The 17,074-nt window shown below is 42.7% G+C and overlaps 2 protein-coding genes across 4 annotated transcripts; both read left to right on the forward strand.

The window, feature by feature from the left end:
- The first annotated feature begins 2,262 nt into the window (after nt 1-2,262).
- On the forward strand, nt 2,263-6,420 carry trappc6b (trafficking protein particle complex subunit 6B). 2 transcript variants are annotated; one of them, XM_042299340.1, is made up of 6 exons: nt 2,263-2,698; nt 2,788-2,855; nt 5,270-5,387; nt 5,524-5,589; nt 5,689-5,782; nt 6,107-6,420. In XM_042299340.1, exons 1-6 carry the CDS (start codon nt 2,618-2,620, stop codon nt 6,136-6,138), a joined length of 459 nt encoding a protein of 152 aa, XP_042155274.1. In that variant the 5' UTR covers nt 2,263-2,617; the 3' UTR covers nt 6,139-6,420. The 2 variants fall into 2 exon arrangements, with proteins under 2 accessions (XP_042155274.1, XP_024256222.1); XM_024400454.2 differs by having other exon boundaries at nt 2,269-2,698; nt 5,506-5,589.
- A 654-nt stretch (nt 6,421-7,074) lies between these two features.
- Nucleotides 7,075-16,354, forward strand: tpx2 (TPX2 microtubule nucleation factor). 2 transcript variants are annotated; one of them, XM_024400452.2, is made up of 16 exons: nt 7,075-7,226; nt 7,592-7,732; nt 7,998-8,138; nt 8,265-8,418; nt 8,741-8,827; nt 9,316-9,426; nt 9,732-9,841; nt 9,920-10,065; nt 10,234-10,405; nt 10,538-10,676; nt 10,978-11,197; nt 11,434-11,703; nt 11,984-12,130; nt 14,762-14,873; nt 15,284-15,471; nt 15,868-16,354. In XM_024400452.2, exons 2-16 carry the CDS (start codon nt 7,618-7,620, stop codon nt 15,976-15,978), a joined length of 2,223 nt encoding a protein of 740 aa, XP_024256220.1. In that variant the 5' UTR covers nt 7,075-7,226; nt 7,592-7,617; the 3' UTR covers nt 15,979-16,354. The 2 variants fall into 2 exon arrangements, with proteins under 2 accessions (XP_024256220.1, XP_024256221.1); XM_024400453.2 differs by having other exon boundaries at nt 8,268-8,418.
- Nucleotides 16,355-17,074: the final 720 nt, after the last annotated feature.

Consider the following 17,074-nt stretch of genomic DNA (forward strand, 5'->3'; position numbering starts at 1 on the left):
AAGGTCAAGAGCATGTGAGGTACAGACATTCACTTCGCCTAGCCCAACTTCGACTAGGAGCAAACCAAACCTAGTATGCAGAGAACCATGTTAAAACTATTTGGACATAGCTATAGAGAATGATAGAGGCCTCTCGTGGCCAAAAGGCTGTATTAGCATGGGCAGCGACATTGAGGGCTTCCACCCATAGGCTGTAAAAAAATATGTGATTCCAGGCTGTATCACAACCAGCCGTGATTGGGACTCCCATAGGACGGTGCAGAATTGTCCCATCGGGTCTGGTTTGGCCAGTATAGGCCGTCATTGTAAATAAGAATTTGTTCTTAACTGGCTTGCCTAGTTAAATAAAGGTTAAATCATTATATATATATATGTTTAAATTAGATAGTCACCTGGAATGCCTTTCAATTAACAAGTGTGCCTTGTTAAAAGTTAATTTGTGGAATTTATTTTCTTCTTAATGTGTTTGAGCCAGTCAATTGTGTTTCTTCAAGTGCAGTCGCAAAAACCATCAAGTGCTATGATGAAACTGGCTCATACGAGAACCCCAACAAGGAAGGAAGACTCAGAGTTACCTCTGCTGCAGAGGATAAGTTCATTAGAGTTAACTGCACGTCTGATTGCAGCCCAAATAAATGCTTCACAGAGTTCAAGTAACAGACACATCTCAACATCAACTGTTCAGCGGAGACTGCGTGAATCAGGCCTTTGTGGTCTAATTGCTGCAAAGAAACCACTACTAAAGGACACCAATAAGAAGAAGAGACTTGCTTGGGCAAAGAAACATGAGCAATGGACATTAGACCGTTGGAAATCTGTCCTTTGGTCTGATGAGTCCAAATTTGAGATTTTTGGTTCCAACCACTGTGTCTTTGTGAGACGCAGAGTAGGTGAATGGATGATCTCCGCATGTATGGTTTCCACTGTGAAGCATGGAGGAGGAGCTTTGCTGCTGATACTGTCAGTGATTTATTTAGAATTCAATTTATTTAGAATTCCCTTCTGGTTTGCGCTTAGTGGGACTATCATTTGTTTTTCAACAGGACAATGACCCAACACACCTCCAGGCTGTGTAAGGGCTATTTGACCAAGAAGGAGAGTGATGGAGTGCTTAATCAGACGACTTGACCTCCACAATCACACGAGCTCAACCCAATTGAGATGGTTTGGGATGGGTTGGACTGCAGAGTGAAGGAAAAGCAGCCAACAACTGCTCAGTATATGTGGGAACTCCTTCAAGACTGTTGGAAAAACATTCCATGTGAAGCTGGTTGAGAGAATGCCAAGATTGTGCAAAGCTGTCATCAAGGCAAAGGGTGGCTACTTTGAATAATCTCAAATGTAAAATTTGATTTGTTTAACACTTTTTTTGGTTACTACATGATTCCATATGTTTTATTTCATTGTTCTGATGGCTTCACTATTATTCTACAACGTAGAAAATAGTAAAAATAAAGAAAAACCCTAGAATAAGTAAGTGAGTCCAAACTTTTGGCTGGTACTATACATATTGTGAAATAGAAGCAATTATTGGTACCATGCTTGTGTTCAAAAATAGGGATCCGCCTGATGAACATCACTTCAAATGGCTACCCGGACTATTTACATTGACCCCCTTTATTATTTATTATGATTTTTGCACTGACTCTCTGCACACTCACTCACTAGACTCTAGTCACACACTTATACATACTACACCAACACACACACACACACACCGACACACACACACACACTACACACGCTCACACACACAAAACACATACATATTGACTACACACACACACTAACACATAGACAGACTTTCATACTTGTTACATACGCTGCTGCTACTCTGTTTATTATCTATCCTGATTGTCTAGTCACTTTTTGTACATACTGTAGCATTTATTGTTCTTACTTTTTAACTCTGCATTGTTGGGAATGGGCTCGTAAGTAAGCATTTCGTGGTAAAGTCTACACCTGTTGTATTCGGCACATGTGACCAATACAATTTGATTTGATTTGATGCTATCACAGACGCTACAATGGCACAGATACAAAGATGAGTCCTCTATCTATCTCTATGGAAGTAGTCCATATATGCCTTTGTAACGTTGTTGCCCACATTGCCACAATGTTTCTTGTGTCTAATTAGCTAAATAACACATACATCCACCGGCATTTTTTTAACCGTATGAACTGTTAAATAATAAGGGATGTAATAATCATATGTTCATCCTTTTTTATTTGTGTTTTTCGCTTCCTAATTCAGGCATTCTTTTGGCCGACTGTTTGCTAGTGTGAAAGAAGGACCTCTGTCAGATGTTTATTTTCATGTCTCATCGTTAAATCTTTGCGTCTCTCGACTCAAGTTGAGATATTTAATCGTAGTAATTTATTGACGGCTAGTTAGAAATATATGTTGGCTTAAATACTCGTGGGTTCATAGAAATTTCGATTAGGTTGTGTTCTTTGCTCTACATTATTAAGTGACTGTAGAAACACACATCACTAAATTCAAAGACGAATATATAACGTTATATATATAAATATCTATATATGAATACTGATAGCATTTAGGGTGGCGTCATCCTTACTAGCCAGAGGTGTTTGATAGGTTTGGGAATAACCAAGGATGGCAGACGAAGCCCTTTTTCAGTTTTTACACAATGAGGTGATACAGTATATATACAAATCATCTGAACATGGGGAAATGGTGAGGCCATATTTTTTTAATGGTGTTGGAACATATGGAACGTGTGTGCATAATAACTAATTATATTGTTTTATCCTCAAATCCTTTAGGAAAATGGGAGATGTATTACCAAACTGGAAAATATGGGATTCCGGGTGGGTCAGGGACTAATAGAAAGGTTTGTTGAAGCACTATGTTTGTTTTGTTTATTTATTGATACTAATATGATAATTAATGTTGTTGTTTACCACTGTGACCACCTCCAATTATTATAATAATCACTGACATCACCAAACACAAATGATTTCCAAGGGTGATATTTTCCAACCTGATCTGTCAATGGTAATGGAACAATCAGGGCCGGCTCTACCCTTTTTGGGCCCCAAGTTAGATTTGATTGGGGTCCCCTCCCCACCTCACGAAAAAAAAAATGTGTGATTGCCACCCCCGATAGCGGAAATACATTTACATTTTAAGGTGAATTTCTTGCAATTCTACATATTTTGCCATAAGGTGCAGAGAAATGTTAGCAATTGTATAACACATTTCATGCAATTCTACTCATTTTACCATAGGGCAGAGAAAAACCTTTGCAGTTTTACAGCCAATTTCCTGCAATTCTACCCATTTAGCCATGGGGTGGATGCATAGTTTTTCAGTTTAAGCAAATTTCCTGCACTACTACACGTGTTTCCATGACTTATACCATGTCAATGATATCTGAGTGAGAGTGATTAACAAAAATCAGTGGGGATCCCCTGAAGGCCAGGGCTCCTGGGCACGTACCCTGTGTGACCGGTTGTTATTTGGTCATGATTGCTACAAGTTTAGATAGCTGGCTAGAGTAATTTTCGAATAAAAAATGTCATGACAGGCCTTATGGAAACAGAAAAGTTTTCGGTAAACTTTCCAAATGTCAACAAAATAAAATATGCTAGACAAGGAGGGATCTTTTTTTGTCTGTAAAATTTAATGGAAACACTTATGTGCAAATATTAATATAATAACGATCATATCGAAGTAAACTTGGAGTCACGTGATGACATGTTGTGTGGTCCTCCCACTATGACTCTTCATGCAGTTTATTAGGCTAGAGATTAAATAAGTTATGGGTGGTGGAAGTGCAAGGTGATGAGCTTAATGCTGCTTTCCAATAAATATTGAGGGTATTTTTCTGGTTACATGATAATCAATGCTTTGCTGCCATTTGAAAACTGAAAATAATCTTGCCCTTTTGTCTATAATAATCTCATCATGTAGGCTATAAAGTGGGGCAAAAAAGTATTTAGTCAGCCACCAATTGTGCAAGTTCTCCCACTTAAAAAGATGAGAGAGGCCTGTAATGTTCATCATAGGTACACTTAACCATGACAGACAAAATGAGAAAAAAAAATCTGAAAATCACATAGGATGTAGGATTTTTAATTATTCGCCTACCTTCTCATGCCTTTTGCACACAATGTATATAGACTCCCCTTTTTTTCTACTGTGTTATTGACTTGTTAATTGTTTACTCCATGTGTAACTCTGTGTTGTCTGTTCACACTGCTATGCTTTATCTTGGCCAGGTCGCAGTTGCAAATGAGAACTTGTTCTCAACTAGCCTACCTGGTTAAATAAAGGTGAAATAAATAAAAATATTTTTTTTTTAAATGAATTTATTTGCAAATTATGGTGGAAAATAAGTATTTGGTCAATAACAAAAGTTTATCTCAATACTTTGTTATATACCCTTTGTTGGTAATGACAGAGGTCAAACGTTTTATGTAAGTCTTCACAAGATTTTCACACACTGTTGCTGGTATTTTGGCCCATTCCGCTACCTGCACGCTGTTGGCTAGAGAGCACGTGCCAGTACCAAAGTGGGCACACGCTATATAAAACACATTTTTTTGTGAGAAAACCACCAGTAAAGTTAAAAATGTGATTGAAAACAATTGAACTTGAATTTTTATTCTGTACATGGGAATTTAACTGCACAGCCTTTTATCTTCAACAAGTCAATTCGATGGGAACACATCTCTGGTGGGAAAATGCACATATTGTTTTTATGCAGATTTTAGAATATTTGCATGAAAATCTGTATCCAATTGGATGGAAACCTAGCTAGTGACTGACATAACAAGAGAAAAATGTCTGATGCACAGCCACATTTTGAACTTGCACCTTGTGTATTCTAACTCTCAACAGTAAGTTGAGACCCTGACTGAGTAAAAATAAATACAATTTGAAAGTTGCAGGTTTGAGTCAAGTTTTAAGCAGTTCTACACATTTTGCCATTGGCCGGAGAGACATTTCAGTTTTAAGGCTAATTTCCTGCAATTATACACATTTTGCCATGACTCATGCCATGTTAATGATATCTGAGTGAGCGTAACTAACAAAATCAATAGGGGCCCCCTGGAGGTCAGGACCCCTGGGTACGTGCCCTGCATGACCGGTTGGTATTCGATTATGATTACTTCAAGTTTAGATAGCTGGGCTGGGGCCCTGGGTTGGGTGCCCCCTAGCGGCCTGGGCCCCTAAGTACCTGTTTCTGTCTGGAGTCGGCCCTGGGAACAACATCATGGTGAACATACTCTTTTTCTTTAGGTTCACCAAAGACACAGCACGGTTTAAAGATGAGCTTGATGTCATGAAATTCATCTGCAAAGACTTCTGGACCTGTGTCTTCAAAAAGCAAATTGACAACCTAAGAACAAACCACCAAGTAAGATTCACTTGCACTTCAATCACCACCTCTCATGGAAATATTATGCGGTCAAATACTTTCACTGAATATATTGTAATTTTTCATGTATTGTTGATTTCTGTGGATTATTTTTCAGGGTATTTATGTCCTGCAGGATAACAAGTTCCGGTTACTCACTCAGCTCTCTGCCGGTAAACAGTATTTGGAGCATGCCCCAAAGGTGAGGAAGCATAATGGGGGAAAACTCACTTGTCAAGCACTATTTATACCTGGACAACTTTCACCACATGAATGGTTCTCCCTGCCCCTGTCATTGCAGTATTTGGCGTTCACATGTGGCCTGGTTAGAGGAGGGCTTTCCAACCTGGGAGTGAAGAGTATTGTCACAGCAGAGGTGTCCGTTATGCCTGCCTGTAAGGAAGACTTTTCTCTTTGGTAGAGCTTGTGAATTGAGAAACCTATTAAACATAACCACACATTCCTCCATAAACAAGATATCCAGGGTTGTAAACAGTTTAATGAAAGTTAGACTTATTACAGGTATCCAGAGCTATAATGATTCTCAACATAACCATGCCCCAACCATTACTCAACACAGTCTAATACAACCAACCAAAAACATCAGCCAGCCCAGACTGATACAGTATGTTGTGTGTGATCTTGGTATGAGAAGAGCAAAATGATCTTGGGATATACAGTACTTGTATCCTTTTGACATATTGTTTATTTCTTCACAGGTAAATTTCAGGTCATGATCCAGAAAATGTAGCACCCTCCGAAGGAAGGCGTATTCACTCCAACGCCACCCATCCCAGTTGTATTGACTTTCTTTATTGAACAAAAGCTTGAAATGTCCTGCATGCAGACATCAGTGTTGTGCCTACATATCATTATGTTTTTATCAAATGTATTTGTACTATTGTTACTTATTATTGTTGATTACGATTAATGAATGCATTATTGTAACATGCACATGAATCATGTTTTTTCTTTACATCTGAAAAATATTATTTGCACTGAGTGTTGATTAAAAGACCCAAGTCTATTTCAACCATTGTATCCATATCATTTGTTGACGTTAGACCATAGCATAGGCCTAAATAAGTAGGCCTAACATGCTAAATGTTTTACTTTATTTAACAATTGATAAAGATTAGGCCTACAGAGCATGATGCTGTGCAAATGCACATTTATTATTTGCAGTTGATTGCCCATCGAGTTGAATTTGTTACATTGTTGATAAATTAATGATGAAAATGATGCTCTTCAAAGAACATGGTCAAAGATGTCCCCTTTCATCTGTTGTTGAACCCCCTCCCCCCTTGATAATGGAAGTGTTAGTTTTGCATGGTCCGTTGTCCGAGTTGGGTGGAGTTTTATTTTGAGGTCCAGTGGAATGGTTTAAAATGTGTAAACCCCGTTTAAATCCCGGGCCATCCAAAACGAACTCGTGCACTGTTGTAGGTTTTTGCTGACAGCTGTTTTTTGGGGAAATTTAAAATTATAATTACTTATGTGGGTTTCTTATCTAGATACATTAGTTGACTCTGGGTAAGAGTGTCTGCTAAATTAGTAAAATGTAGCTAAATGAAAATGTAAGAATGTGGGCATTCAGGATTGTTACAGAAAGTCCTCACGTGGCAGGAAATATAATTTGAGAATGCCGTAATCCAGGCACGTTGAGCCAATGGAAAACCAATTGCTCTGGAAGAGGCTGTTGATTGGCTGGTTCAAATGGGGAGGAAATTTAAACGGTAACGCCAAACCTTATTTTGTTATTTCAGCACTGAAGCTAACTCACGGCTCAAGGGATTGCCACTACGGCTTGGTTGTGTTTGTAAGATACGCGTTTAAAAGGTATGTTATAATGTAGTGTGTTTTTATGAACATGTTAACTTTAAAAAAAATCTCATATCTCAGATAATTTGGATCCACAGTACAGTATCTAGCTAGTACCCCGACGTTAGCTACTGTAGCTAGCTTCAATACACTAACGATACCATTTCTGGTATTTTGTTTTTATATGGCTTTCGTGTGATTGTTATGTTAACGTACTGTATATAATGTATATATATATATATATCTTGTCGCTAAGCAGTTAAATGTGTTCATGGGGGAAAAGCGTAACGTTTTTCTCGCTAATTTAGCCACGGCTACGTTTTCAAAACTAACTCCCATCTTAATAATTGGCCTCATGTCATGCATCAACATCTACTTGTTAGGAGAGCAGCTACAGACAGCTGCTGAAATGGATGGTGAGATGGCGCAGAGTGAATCGGCAAGTCACTACGAATTTGATGCACCGTCACATGTAATTGATTTTAAAGCATTGGATACGGAGGACAACGCAGACATTTGGTTTGGTAAGATATGTTCGCAAGCTTGTGCAAAATATTATAAAGTATTTTGGAGGAAATCCGATTTTAGAAGTCATGGGATTGTTAGTAAGGCAACGGTTATACAATTCCCATGGGCTGTGTAAGGATAGATCTTCCCAAGATTAATGCATGTTTTTTTTTTAATATTGGAGCATGCTGACATATGGGTGATCTTGGTGTTAAATGCTGTATCACCTATTGTAACTTGCAAAGTTGTTGCATTTACACTTTATTCTTGAATTGTGTGCAGACCAATGTGCTGGCCAGGATGGTGGAATGTTTGGCCACCTTGCCACCCCAAACAGAAACAATATGCCATTTGGAATGACCCCTAAAACACACTTGCCCAGGGTGATTGTATCTCCCAGGGTGAAGGACAACTCTAACTCAGGTTGGTACTTTAGACAGTTTTGTGATTATCCAGGGTGTTTTCACACTTACATTCACAAGTTGCACTGACCTGTGTGTAATGTGATATATATATATATTTTTTTTTCTTTCTTTCTTGTTTCCACAGTAGAGGCCCCAAGCACTTCCTCGGGACCCACCACAGCAGATTCCCAGAGCATGTCCTCAGCTACCCTCCCCAACATTGTCACCTCTTGGGGAAATAAGCCAGCTCCGGTAGCTGCCCTGCCAAAAAGGAAGGGACCCCCTGCCCAACCGCGCAGGTATGTTGCTTCTAGAACACTCAGCTCGGCTGACATCTCGTTTGAGGCTCTACATTGGTCAAATTGAGTTACTAAGGAATGTGGTTATTTTTGAAAAACCCAATTGCAGCCATCCTGCTGCATTCATGGGTGTTTGGAATATTTATTTTATTAGTCCATGTCAAGTGGAAAGGAAAGATGGCAAAGGTTATAACTTTAACATTATAAACTTTAACATTATGTTTCTTTTATAACGGCATCAACCTGTTTAGCTGCAGACCAGTATTAGACCAAGCAATATATGCTTTTAAGTGGTAATATAACACTTGTTTCTCCACTGAAGGGTGTCAAAGCGCAAAGAGGCAGCCTGCAATGAGGAAGGACGGCACACCGCCCCTCAAGTGCCACCACCTGTCAAGAAGCAGAGAAGGTCAGAGAACTTATACATTTTCACTATCCTCCCCTCTGCCACAGTGTGCCTGGAATTATTAAATCTAGCCCTGGATGTGGTCATGGCCGAGACAGCAATTCATCTTACTGTTTACAGCTCAAACCCAACTGCTGTAACACAAAACACACAAAAACCCAACAACATTTCGTCAACGCATCGCCGTTAAACAACTGGAGTATCTTGTCTTCCCCCTCCCACCATGGTGGAAATGTATTTTGAGAGGGCTTGTTTAGCATGGTCCAAACTGTTGACTATTGGGTTTGAAGTATGAAATTAATATTGGGTGTTGGTGAATGTATTCCTTTTTCACATGCAGCGCTCTCCACCTCTGCTTTGTCAACAAAACAATAATGCCTGGGCAGTGGTGCTGTTTCCCCCTACTGCAGATTCCATCTTTAATAATGAACCTTGACCAATTGTCTTGTGGACAAAAGTAACCAGACTGTCCTGGTCTGTTCATTTGCCAGGAGCTCATCTCTGCCCCCCAGGCGCAGTCTTAGTGTCCGCACCACCGTGCGACTCAACCCCAGAGCAGCCACTCAGGCCCGGCACGTTGCAGCAGCCCCCACCACCACACAGTATGTCATACTTCTATCACTCATGGATTTTAATTAAAGGAGGCATGCATGACCTGATGTTGGTGCTGACAAGACTGTCAGTCCTTTAATCCATGGATTTATTAAGGAATTTGACTGGTTACATTTCCCATCACTCAGCATTATAACCCTAGCAATAACTCTCCTTATTCAACTAATCAAGTATTGACACGGCTAGGACAAAAGCTTGCAAAACCCAGTGGTTCTCTAGGACCAAGATTGTGGAACACTGCATTTGAAGGTTAATATCCCTAGATTGTGTTATAACGTTTGTATGTCAACCCCAGGCATAAGAGCTCTGAGCAGCAGGAGATGGAGCGCATCAAGACTCTTCAGAAGGAAGTGGCTGACCAGCGGAAGAGGAACGAGGCCAGTTACAGGGCTGCAATGGCAGGCAGTGAGTAGCTTCAATTTTAGCAAGGAGTAATGTCTGCATTAAGCAGGATTTCATCTTGTCAATCATGTCGTCATTCAGGTCAGCCCCCTAAGAAGCTGGCTCTGGCCACCACCGTACCCAAAGAGTTCAACTTCAGCACAGACGGACGTGTCAAGGTCGGCACCTTGCCACTGCACAAGGAGATGGACTTCACCGCACAGCTCCGCAAGCACCCATCCTCCCCCGTAAGTAGCTAGCTTTTTTTTGGGCCACATCAGCTGCTATGGCAGTTTAAGGGATGGATGCAACCCAAAGATATGATTTTTCCACTTCCCTACATTGTCACTTCACCCAGACATTTGTGATTATTTTTTCCCCCTTGAAGTAATCTCCTGAATTATTTTCTTTGTCAGGCCAAGGCACCAAATGGTACCACTGTGCCCAAGCCCTTTAACCTGTCTACTGGCAGCAAGAGGAAGCTGGAGGACCCTGCCCCCTACGTGCCCATGGCCCAGCAGATTGAGCAGTTTCAGAGACGGACTCCAACCCGCTACCACCTTCGCAGTCGACAGAGCCACGAGAGGGGTGTGTATTAGCTCTAATCCAGCTAGTCCTTTCTGTTATACATGACAGGCAATGGTGGCAGTCCCATGCTCTGGGGTGTGCTTCGTGCGTGAAGTAAAAATGGCAGCAAACTACAATGATTCTCTCCTTCAGGCCCGTCGCCTGTGAAGAGTGAGCAGCTGAAGATCACCCACCCTCACACCCCTCTGCTGATGACCCGGCAGAGGCGCCGACCCACGGCAGTCAAGAGCAGCGCTGAGCTTGAGGCTGAGGAACTCCAGAAACTCCAACAGTGAGTCCACACTTACGGCTTCTTCACTCTGTTCTTCTACTGGCTTGTGGTGTGGCCTATAAATAGTAGTTATTAGACTTGGTGGGTTACTTCTACCAGTGTGTACTCTACGTTACTAGAATGAAGCTGACACGTTTACTGGTGCTCCAGCCCATTCATGGTCCAACGACCTTGAACCCTCTTCAAGAAGCTAGAAATGCTTTGTATTGAACATGATTTGTTTCAATTTGAATAAGGAATTGTCTTCACTTATTCTATTTGCAACCTTCATTATCCACCCATGTCCTGTGGTATCTTCCAGGTTTAAGTTCAAGGCCCTGGAGCTGAACAGGAAGATCCTAGAGGGGGCGCTGAATCCCAAGAAGCCCTCGGTGAAGGAGTCCACGCGGCCGGAGGGCTTCCATTTGCACATGGACAAGAGGCTGACTGATCGAAATGCCAGTAAGAAGCCGGAGGAGCCAGAGGAGCAGCACACCTTCCACTCCCGCCCGCTGCCGGTTAGGATCCTAGAGGAGGTGGTGGTGAGTGCTACACGGCCAACTCTAGTTTTTACTCGATTGTCGTGGATTGGTAGTACATGTAGCCTAGATGCGAGTCTGTTTGCAGTCTGCTCCTTATGGTATTGCCATGCCAAACAATGAACAGAAAATGTAGTATTTTGCATGCAAAACATTCTAGCTCTGGTATAATACCATGACGGTATATATGATGTGATGGTGCCCTTGCTAATGGGATACGCACACCTGTTGGTTTACAGGGTGTCCCGGAGAAGAAGGTGGTGTGTCCCACTGTTCCAGAGTCCCCTGCATGGGCCCTGAAGAAGAGGGTGCGCATAGACAGAAAGGTGGAGGAGGTAAAACCCCCGGCCCCGCTCAAGGCCCACGCGGCACCCCACTTTGGCCTGCCCTTCCAGCCTAAGCTCCAGGACAAGACCCATATGGACGTGTGCCCCTTCTCCTTTGAAGAGCGGGAGTGTGAGAAAAGACTGCTGAAAGAGAAGAGGCTGGAGGAGCTTAGGCATGAAGAGGTACTGCCTTAAAAGTGTTCAGTTTTCTCCTCGGGTTGCTTTTACCTTAAATTCTATTTAATATGGGGAGACCTGATGAGTAGTCTCACTAGAGGGGTTACAGGAGCAGTTCCCTGTTGTGCCCTGTGTCATTAGATGGTGACGAGCAAGGTGTTACACATCTAAGATTTGTGGTGCAACATTATTTTGAGATGATGAATTAAAGCCTTTTTGCTGCACGTTGTTTTGCTAGAAAATGTTATCGTAACCAGATTGGTCAGTAAAAAATTCTGAACCTCAGGTGCCAAAGTTCAAGGCCCAGCCGCTGCCGGACTTCCATGAAGTGGTCCTGCCAGAGAAGAAGGTGGCTGAGCCCACCAAGCCTGAGCCCTTCAAGCTGCTCATTGACGAGCGGGGAGCTGTCAAGCACGACCGCTGGGAGCAGATGGTAAGGCCCAAGGCGGGGTCCCTGGACAACTCCAGAGTTGTACTGACTGGCTTTATTGAATTCCTGCTCGGCTGTCAAACTGAAGATGTGGCTAAGTTCATGCAGTTGCTTTCATACTCTGACCCTATAAGTAGAATAACGAGCTCCGTATTTCTGACTGGCACCAAAGTACTGCGTGTCAGGCACAATCAGTTTTTTTAAAGTTTAATTTTTACATGTGCATCGACTATTTGCAAAATCCTATTTCCTGCCTAGAGCTGTTGCAGTGACCCTATTACTGCCACACCAGCAGTCATGACCACAGTAAAATTCTGATCTCCTGTTATGCACTCTGGGCATGCATTAGTTGTACGAAACTGGCTTCCGATCATCAGGTCCTAATGGCCTGGTACTTGGGGATCTATTGTCCCTCTAAACACTCTGACGTCAATGCAAATAAAATTGCATCAAACGCTTATGAAAACACTATGTGCTTTTAAAACTCACCTCACTGTGATCCATTTGAAGAAAGATGTTCAACCAGTTGAAACGGAGTGGAAGACATGGTCAAAGAACCTGATTTAACATTATTGTTCCGTTATACAATACACAGCCTACTGCACATGGCAATAAAACGTAAAAAGAAACTGATTTAAAGATATCTTTGGTACGTAATTGGTGAAGCCTAAATGAAACTGATTTAGCTTACAATTATAGTGACATTTGAGTAGTCTAGTAATTCATTAACCTGTTGGCTGACGCTTTACCTTAAGCTACAGAATATTTCACAGCTGAGTTTACATTTCCTTCATTCCTTTCTCCAGTGTGCATAGAGGGGTTGTCAACAGTTATTTAATATTTCTTTTACCCCCTTTTTCTCCCCAATTTCGTGGTATTCAATTGTTAGTAGCTACGATCTTGTCTCATCGTTACAACTCCCGTACAGGCTCGGGAGAGACGAAGGTTGAAAGTCATGCGTCCTCCGATACACAACCCAACCAAACCGCACTGCTTCTTAACACAGCGCCCATCCAACCCGGAAGCCAGCTGCACCAATGTACCTGGCAACCTTGGTTAGCGTGCATTGTGCCCGGCCCGCCACAGGAGTCGCTGGTGCATGATGAAACCAGGATATCCCTACCGGCCAAACCCTCCCTAACCCGGACGATGCTAGGCCAATTGTGCGTCGTCCCTCAGAGCCTGGGCGCGAACCCAGAGTCTCTGGTGCCACTGCGCCACCCGGGAGGCCCCGGTTGTCAACCGTTTAATCAAATGTTTTGTCGTGAGAACATGTTACTATCAATGTTCCCGAACAGATTTCACTTGGTTTCCCAAATTTAAGCACTGGGTTGCTGCAGGAACAGGGTTGGAGAGTCCATGGCCTACAGAGTTAGCTGAATATCACCCGTTGTGCAGTGACATTACCAGACTTGCATGAAAAACACACTGGTGGGAAAGTGGCCTCTATTTTCTATTCCAGTGCATAAGGGTGACCATGTCTTGACCATTTGATTCTAAATCGAAACAAATTTGACAATAGTAAAGACTAGGTTAAATTGAGAATAGTCTGATGGGTGAAAATAGGATCACTCAATGAGAACTGCATGTGCATCCTGAGGCAAGGAACGGAGTGCAGGCTTTTTGGACTTTCTCAATTCATCAATAGTCGCATCATGCAGCCCATATCTTTTTATCTAACGTTTGGATCATTCACAACTAAAGTTGCCAAAACTCAATGTAGCATATAGGACCTGTTTCAAATTCTCACTTTTACACTCAACATAGCCGCTTCATATGCGCACCCTCTTGCTCCGAAATGGGGGGGAAATATCCTTTCTATTTTATTCAGCCGAGTTCAATTATAATTCTTACTATAAAATAATGCAAGGGACATCTTGTCTGCTAAATGAACAAGCCTAAAGCATGGAGCATAGCCAACTTATATTATTTTCTGAAATACATTTTCTTCATGTTTCTTTAGACCTGCCTAAAATAATGGATTTGTTGTGATGAATATTTACTGATGGTGAATAAGTCTTTCGCCCTAATTTCGTGATATCCAATTAAGAGCTTGTCTCATCGCTGCAACTCCCCAACGGGCTCTGGAGACGTGTAGGTCGAGTCATGCGTCCGCCAAACCGCCCTTCTAACACCCGCCCACGTAACCCGGAAGCCGCCTGCACCCATGTGTAGAAGTAAACCCTGTTTAGCTGACGACTGAAGTCAGCCTGCAGGCATCCGCCCGCAACAAGGAGTCACTAGAGCGTGATGAGGCAAGTAAAGCCACCACCTGGCCAAACCCTCCCCTAACCTGGACAACGCTGGGCCAATTGTGCGCCTCCCATATGGGACTCCTGGTCACAGCTGGTTGTGACACAGCCTGGGCTCAAACCCTGGTCTGTAGTGACGCCTCAAGTGCTGCAATGCAGTGCCTTAGACCGCTGCGCCACTCGGGAGGAAACGTATTTATGTAGATGTGACAAATGCGCACACTAGTGGCTCGTGTGTGTGTGTGTGTGGAGGCCTGGAGATGCTAAACGTGTTAATTACCGTCAGCCCGGGAGTCTTTTGCATGACGACAACTGTCTGACAGAATTTCATGACCTCCACAACACTATTCCTGCCCAAACCCCTCTGTTTTGTTCTCTCCAGGTGAAGGAGGAACAGAAGCACCAGGCAGAGGCAGCCACCTTCAAAGCTCGACCAAATATGGTCACTCACAAAGAGCCGTTCATCCCCAAGAAAGAGAACCGCTCTGTCCTGGGTAAGTATGATCACACCAGCCTTGCTCACCTCTTTCTGCACTGGCCATAGACCACAACCGTAGTCCTGGAAACCTGTTGGACCTCTTTAACTCAACTTCTCCCACCTTTTATCTCAGGGATTCCCCTACTTTTGTCACCCTGAACAGATCTCTTGGATCATTACCTGTCTTGAGACTCATCTCAAGCCTATTTCTTTCCCTCAACTACAAATTCCAGTCTTGTTTATCTTAGTCTCAACACTGGATCAGGGTTGCCTACTCGTTTACGTGGGCTTTGTTTGGGTAACGCTGAGCTGGACTTCTGCACTCATAACATTTTTGCCTTTACTTTACCACCTGCCAATCTTTTTTTAAACACCTCACCACCCAAACCCCTTCACCTTTTTTTTCTTTTTCTTGCCTCTCTTTAGAAGACATGAATAATTCTGTAGTTCCAGAGGGCTTCCAGCTGTCTACAGAGCGCCGCGCCAAGGAGCGGCTGGAGTTTGACCGGGCGGTGAGTGAGAAGGAGGCGCTGAGGGCTTGCATGGAGGAGGAACAGCGCAGGGAGCAGGAGGAGCGTGAGAAGGAGGACATGGCCAGGCTACGCCTGGAACAGGTAACTACACTGACCTTAGACCAGCCCCTCCCAGAAGGTCATGGTCATGTGCTTAAAATACTGTAGAGCTAAGTTATAGCCTGGTAAGGGCTTGTTGTCCCTATACCACTTTTAAACCAGTCTCCCTCTACATGTGCTGGCTTTTGTTTCAGCACAAACACGTCTGGGTAGGGTGGCCAACCTGAACTTGTCTAAAACTTTCCTTTTTCGTTTCAAAATGTTGTGTACCCTAATCTGATGTTTGCTCTAGCGCCGGCACCAACACACCTGGTACAACTGATTTATTGCTCATTAGGGCATTTGGTATAGTTTTTAGTCGGGCATGTGGTGGTTTGTCGGAACAGAAGCCCTGGTTGTACCTTAGTGTAACGTGAGTGTCCTCGCTCTGTCCCTCAGGTCCACAAAGCCCAACCCGTCAGACGTTACAAACAGCTGGAGCTGAAGAAGAGTGACGTCACACTCACTGTGCCCCAGTCTCCCAACTTTTCTGATCGCTTCCGCATGTGATGGATGAGAAGGGATTTAGTTGTGTATATTATATAAACACTTCATTTAGTTCTATGCCGCTTCTGTCTGCCTTTTATTTTATTGGTTTGAACCTTCGGCTTTAAATTTCTCTGGAAAAACCTGACTACTCGTTCCCACTATGGCCTGTACATTACTTGCTTGTTCTGACTTGCTGTTGCTTTGCTTTCGATTATGTATAATAAAGTCATGTTATTAATGTCTTAACCTTTTTAAAACACCAGGCTTTAAATTCATAATCTCTCTTTGAAGTCTTGTTACCTGTATTTAATTTCCTGACATGAATGTAGTCTTGACTGTCTCTGCAACATTTTGCAGCAGCCTTCTGCCAATAAAAATGGACTACAATGTTCTCTGATACTTTTTGAATTCTTTATGAGCTTTTGCAGTTTCACAACCTTTTTTCTACCAGGGACCGGTAGTTTTCCCTCTGGGGGGGGGGGCTTACAGCACTGGAACTGGGTATATACACGTGTTGACTATCTCCAGGACCAGAGGCTGACCAACTGAGCAAGGTTTTCAACTGTTCTGCCTGTGGCTATGGAACCCTGGCCTGTTCACTGGATGTGCTGTTTTTGACTGCTGCGCCTGTCTCAAACTCAATGCTCTGCTATGACAAGAGACCTGACATTTACTCCTGAGGTGCTGATCTGTTGCACTCTACAACCACTGTGATTTATTATTTGACCCTTCCGGTCATCTATGAAAGTTTGAAGATCTTGGCGCTGTACTGTTATCTCCACCCGGTACAGCCAGAAGAGGATTGGCCACCCCTCAGAACCTGGTTTGTGCCTTTCTCAGGTGTGCCTCTTAACAAGGCACACCTGTTTTAATTTAAAGGTGACTATCTCATGAAGCTGGTTGACTGTGCAAAGCTGTCATGCTTATTACATGATTCCATATGTGTTTATTGTACAATGTGGAAATATAAAGAAACCCTGGAATGAGGTGTCAACCTTTGAGTGGTACTGTATATTTTTGTTGGAGCAGATGGCCAAAACAATTATTTGTACACTGCGAATTGACCACAGCTAAGCCCAAAGATATGTACCTGAATAATTTCCTGCCCAGCATTTTT

This window comes from Oncorhynchus tshawytscha, linkage group LG16 (assembly GCF_018296145.1).
Source record: "Oncorhynchus tshawytscha isolate Ot180627B linkage group LG16, Otsh_v2.0, whole genome shotgun sequence".
Taxonomy (NCBI): domain Eukaryota; kingdom Metazoa; phylum Chordata; class Actinopteri; order Salmoniformes; family Salmonidae; genus Oncorhynchus; species Oncorhynchus tshawytscha.

What these genes read in the sequence shown, in the direction of transcription:
- tpx2 (XM_024400452.2), top strand. Translation starts at nt 7,618, where the DNA reads ATGGATGGTGAGATGGCGCAGAGTGAATCGGCAAGTCACTACGAATTT. An exon ending in GAAGGACAACTCTAACTCAG is followed by an intron (nt 8,139 to 8,264) that starts GTTGGTACTTTA and finishes TTGTTTCCACAG; the next exon opens with TAGAGGCCCCAAGCACTTCC. An exon ending in AGAGAACCGCTCTGTCCTGG is followed by an intron (nt 14,874 to 15,283) that starts GTAAGTATGATC and finishes GCCTCTCTTTAG; the next exon opens with AAGACATGAATAATTCTGTA.
- trappc6b (XM_024400454.2), top strand. Translation starts at nt 2,618, where the DNA reads ATGGCAGACGAAGCCCTTTTTCAGTTTTTACACAATGAGGTGATACAG. An exon ending in GGTCAGGGACTAATAGAAAG is followed by an intron (nt 2,856 to 5,269) that starts GTTTGTTGAAGC and finishes CTTTTTCTTTAG; the next exon opens with GTTCACCAAAGACACAGCAC. An exon ending in ACCTAAGAACAAACCACCAA is followed by an intron (nt 5,388 to 5,505) that starts GTAAGATTCACT and finishes ATTATTTTTCAG; the next exon opens with GGTATTTATGTCCTGCAGGA.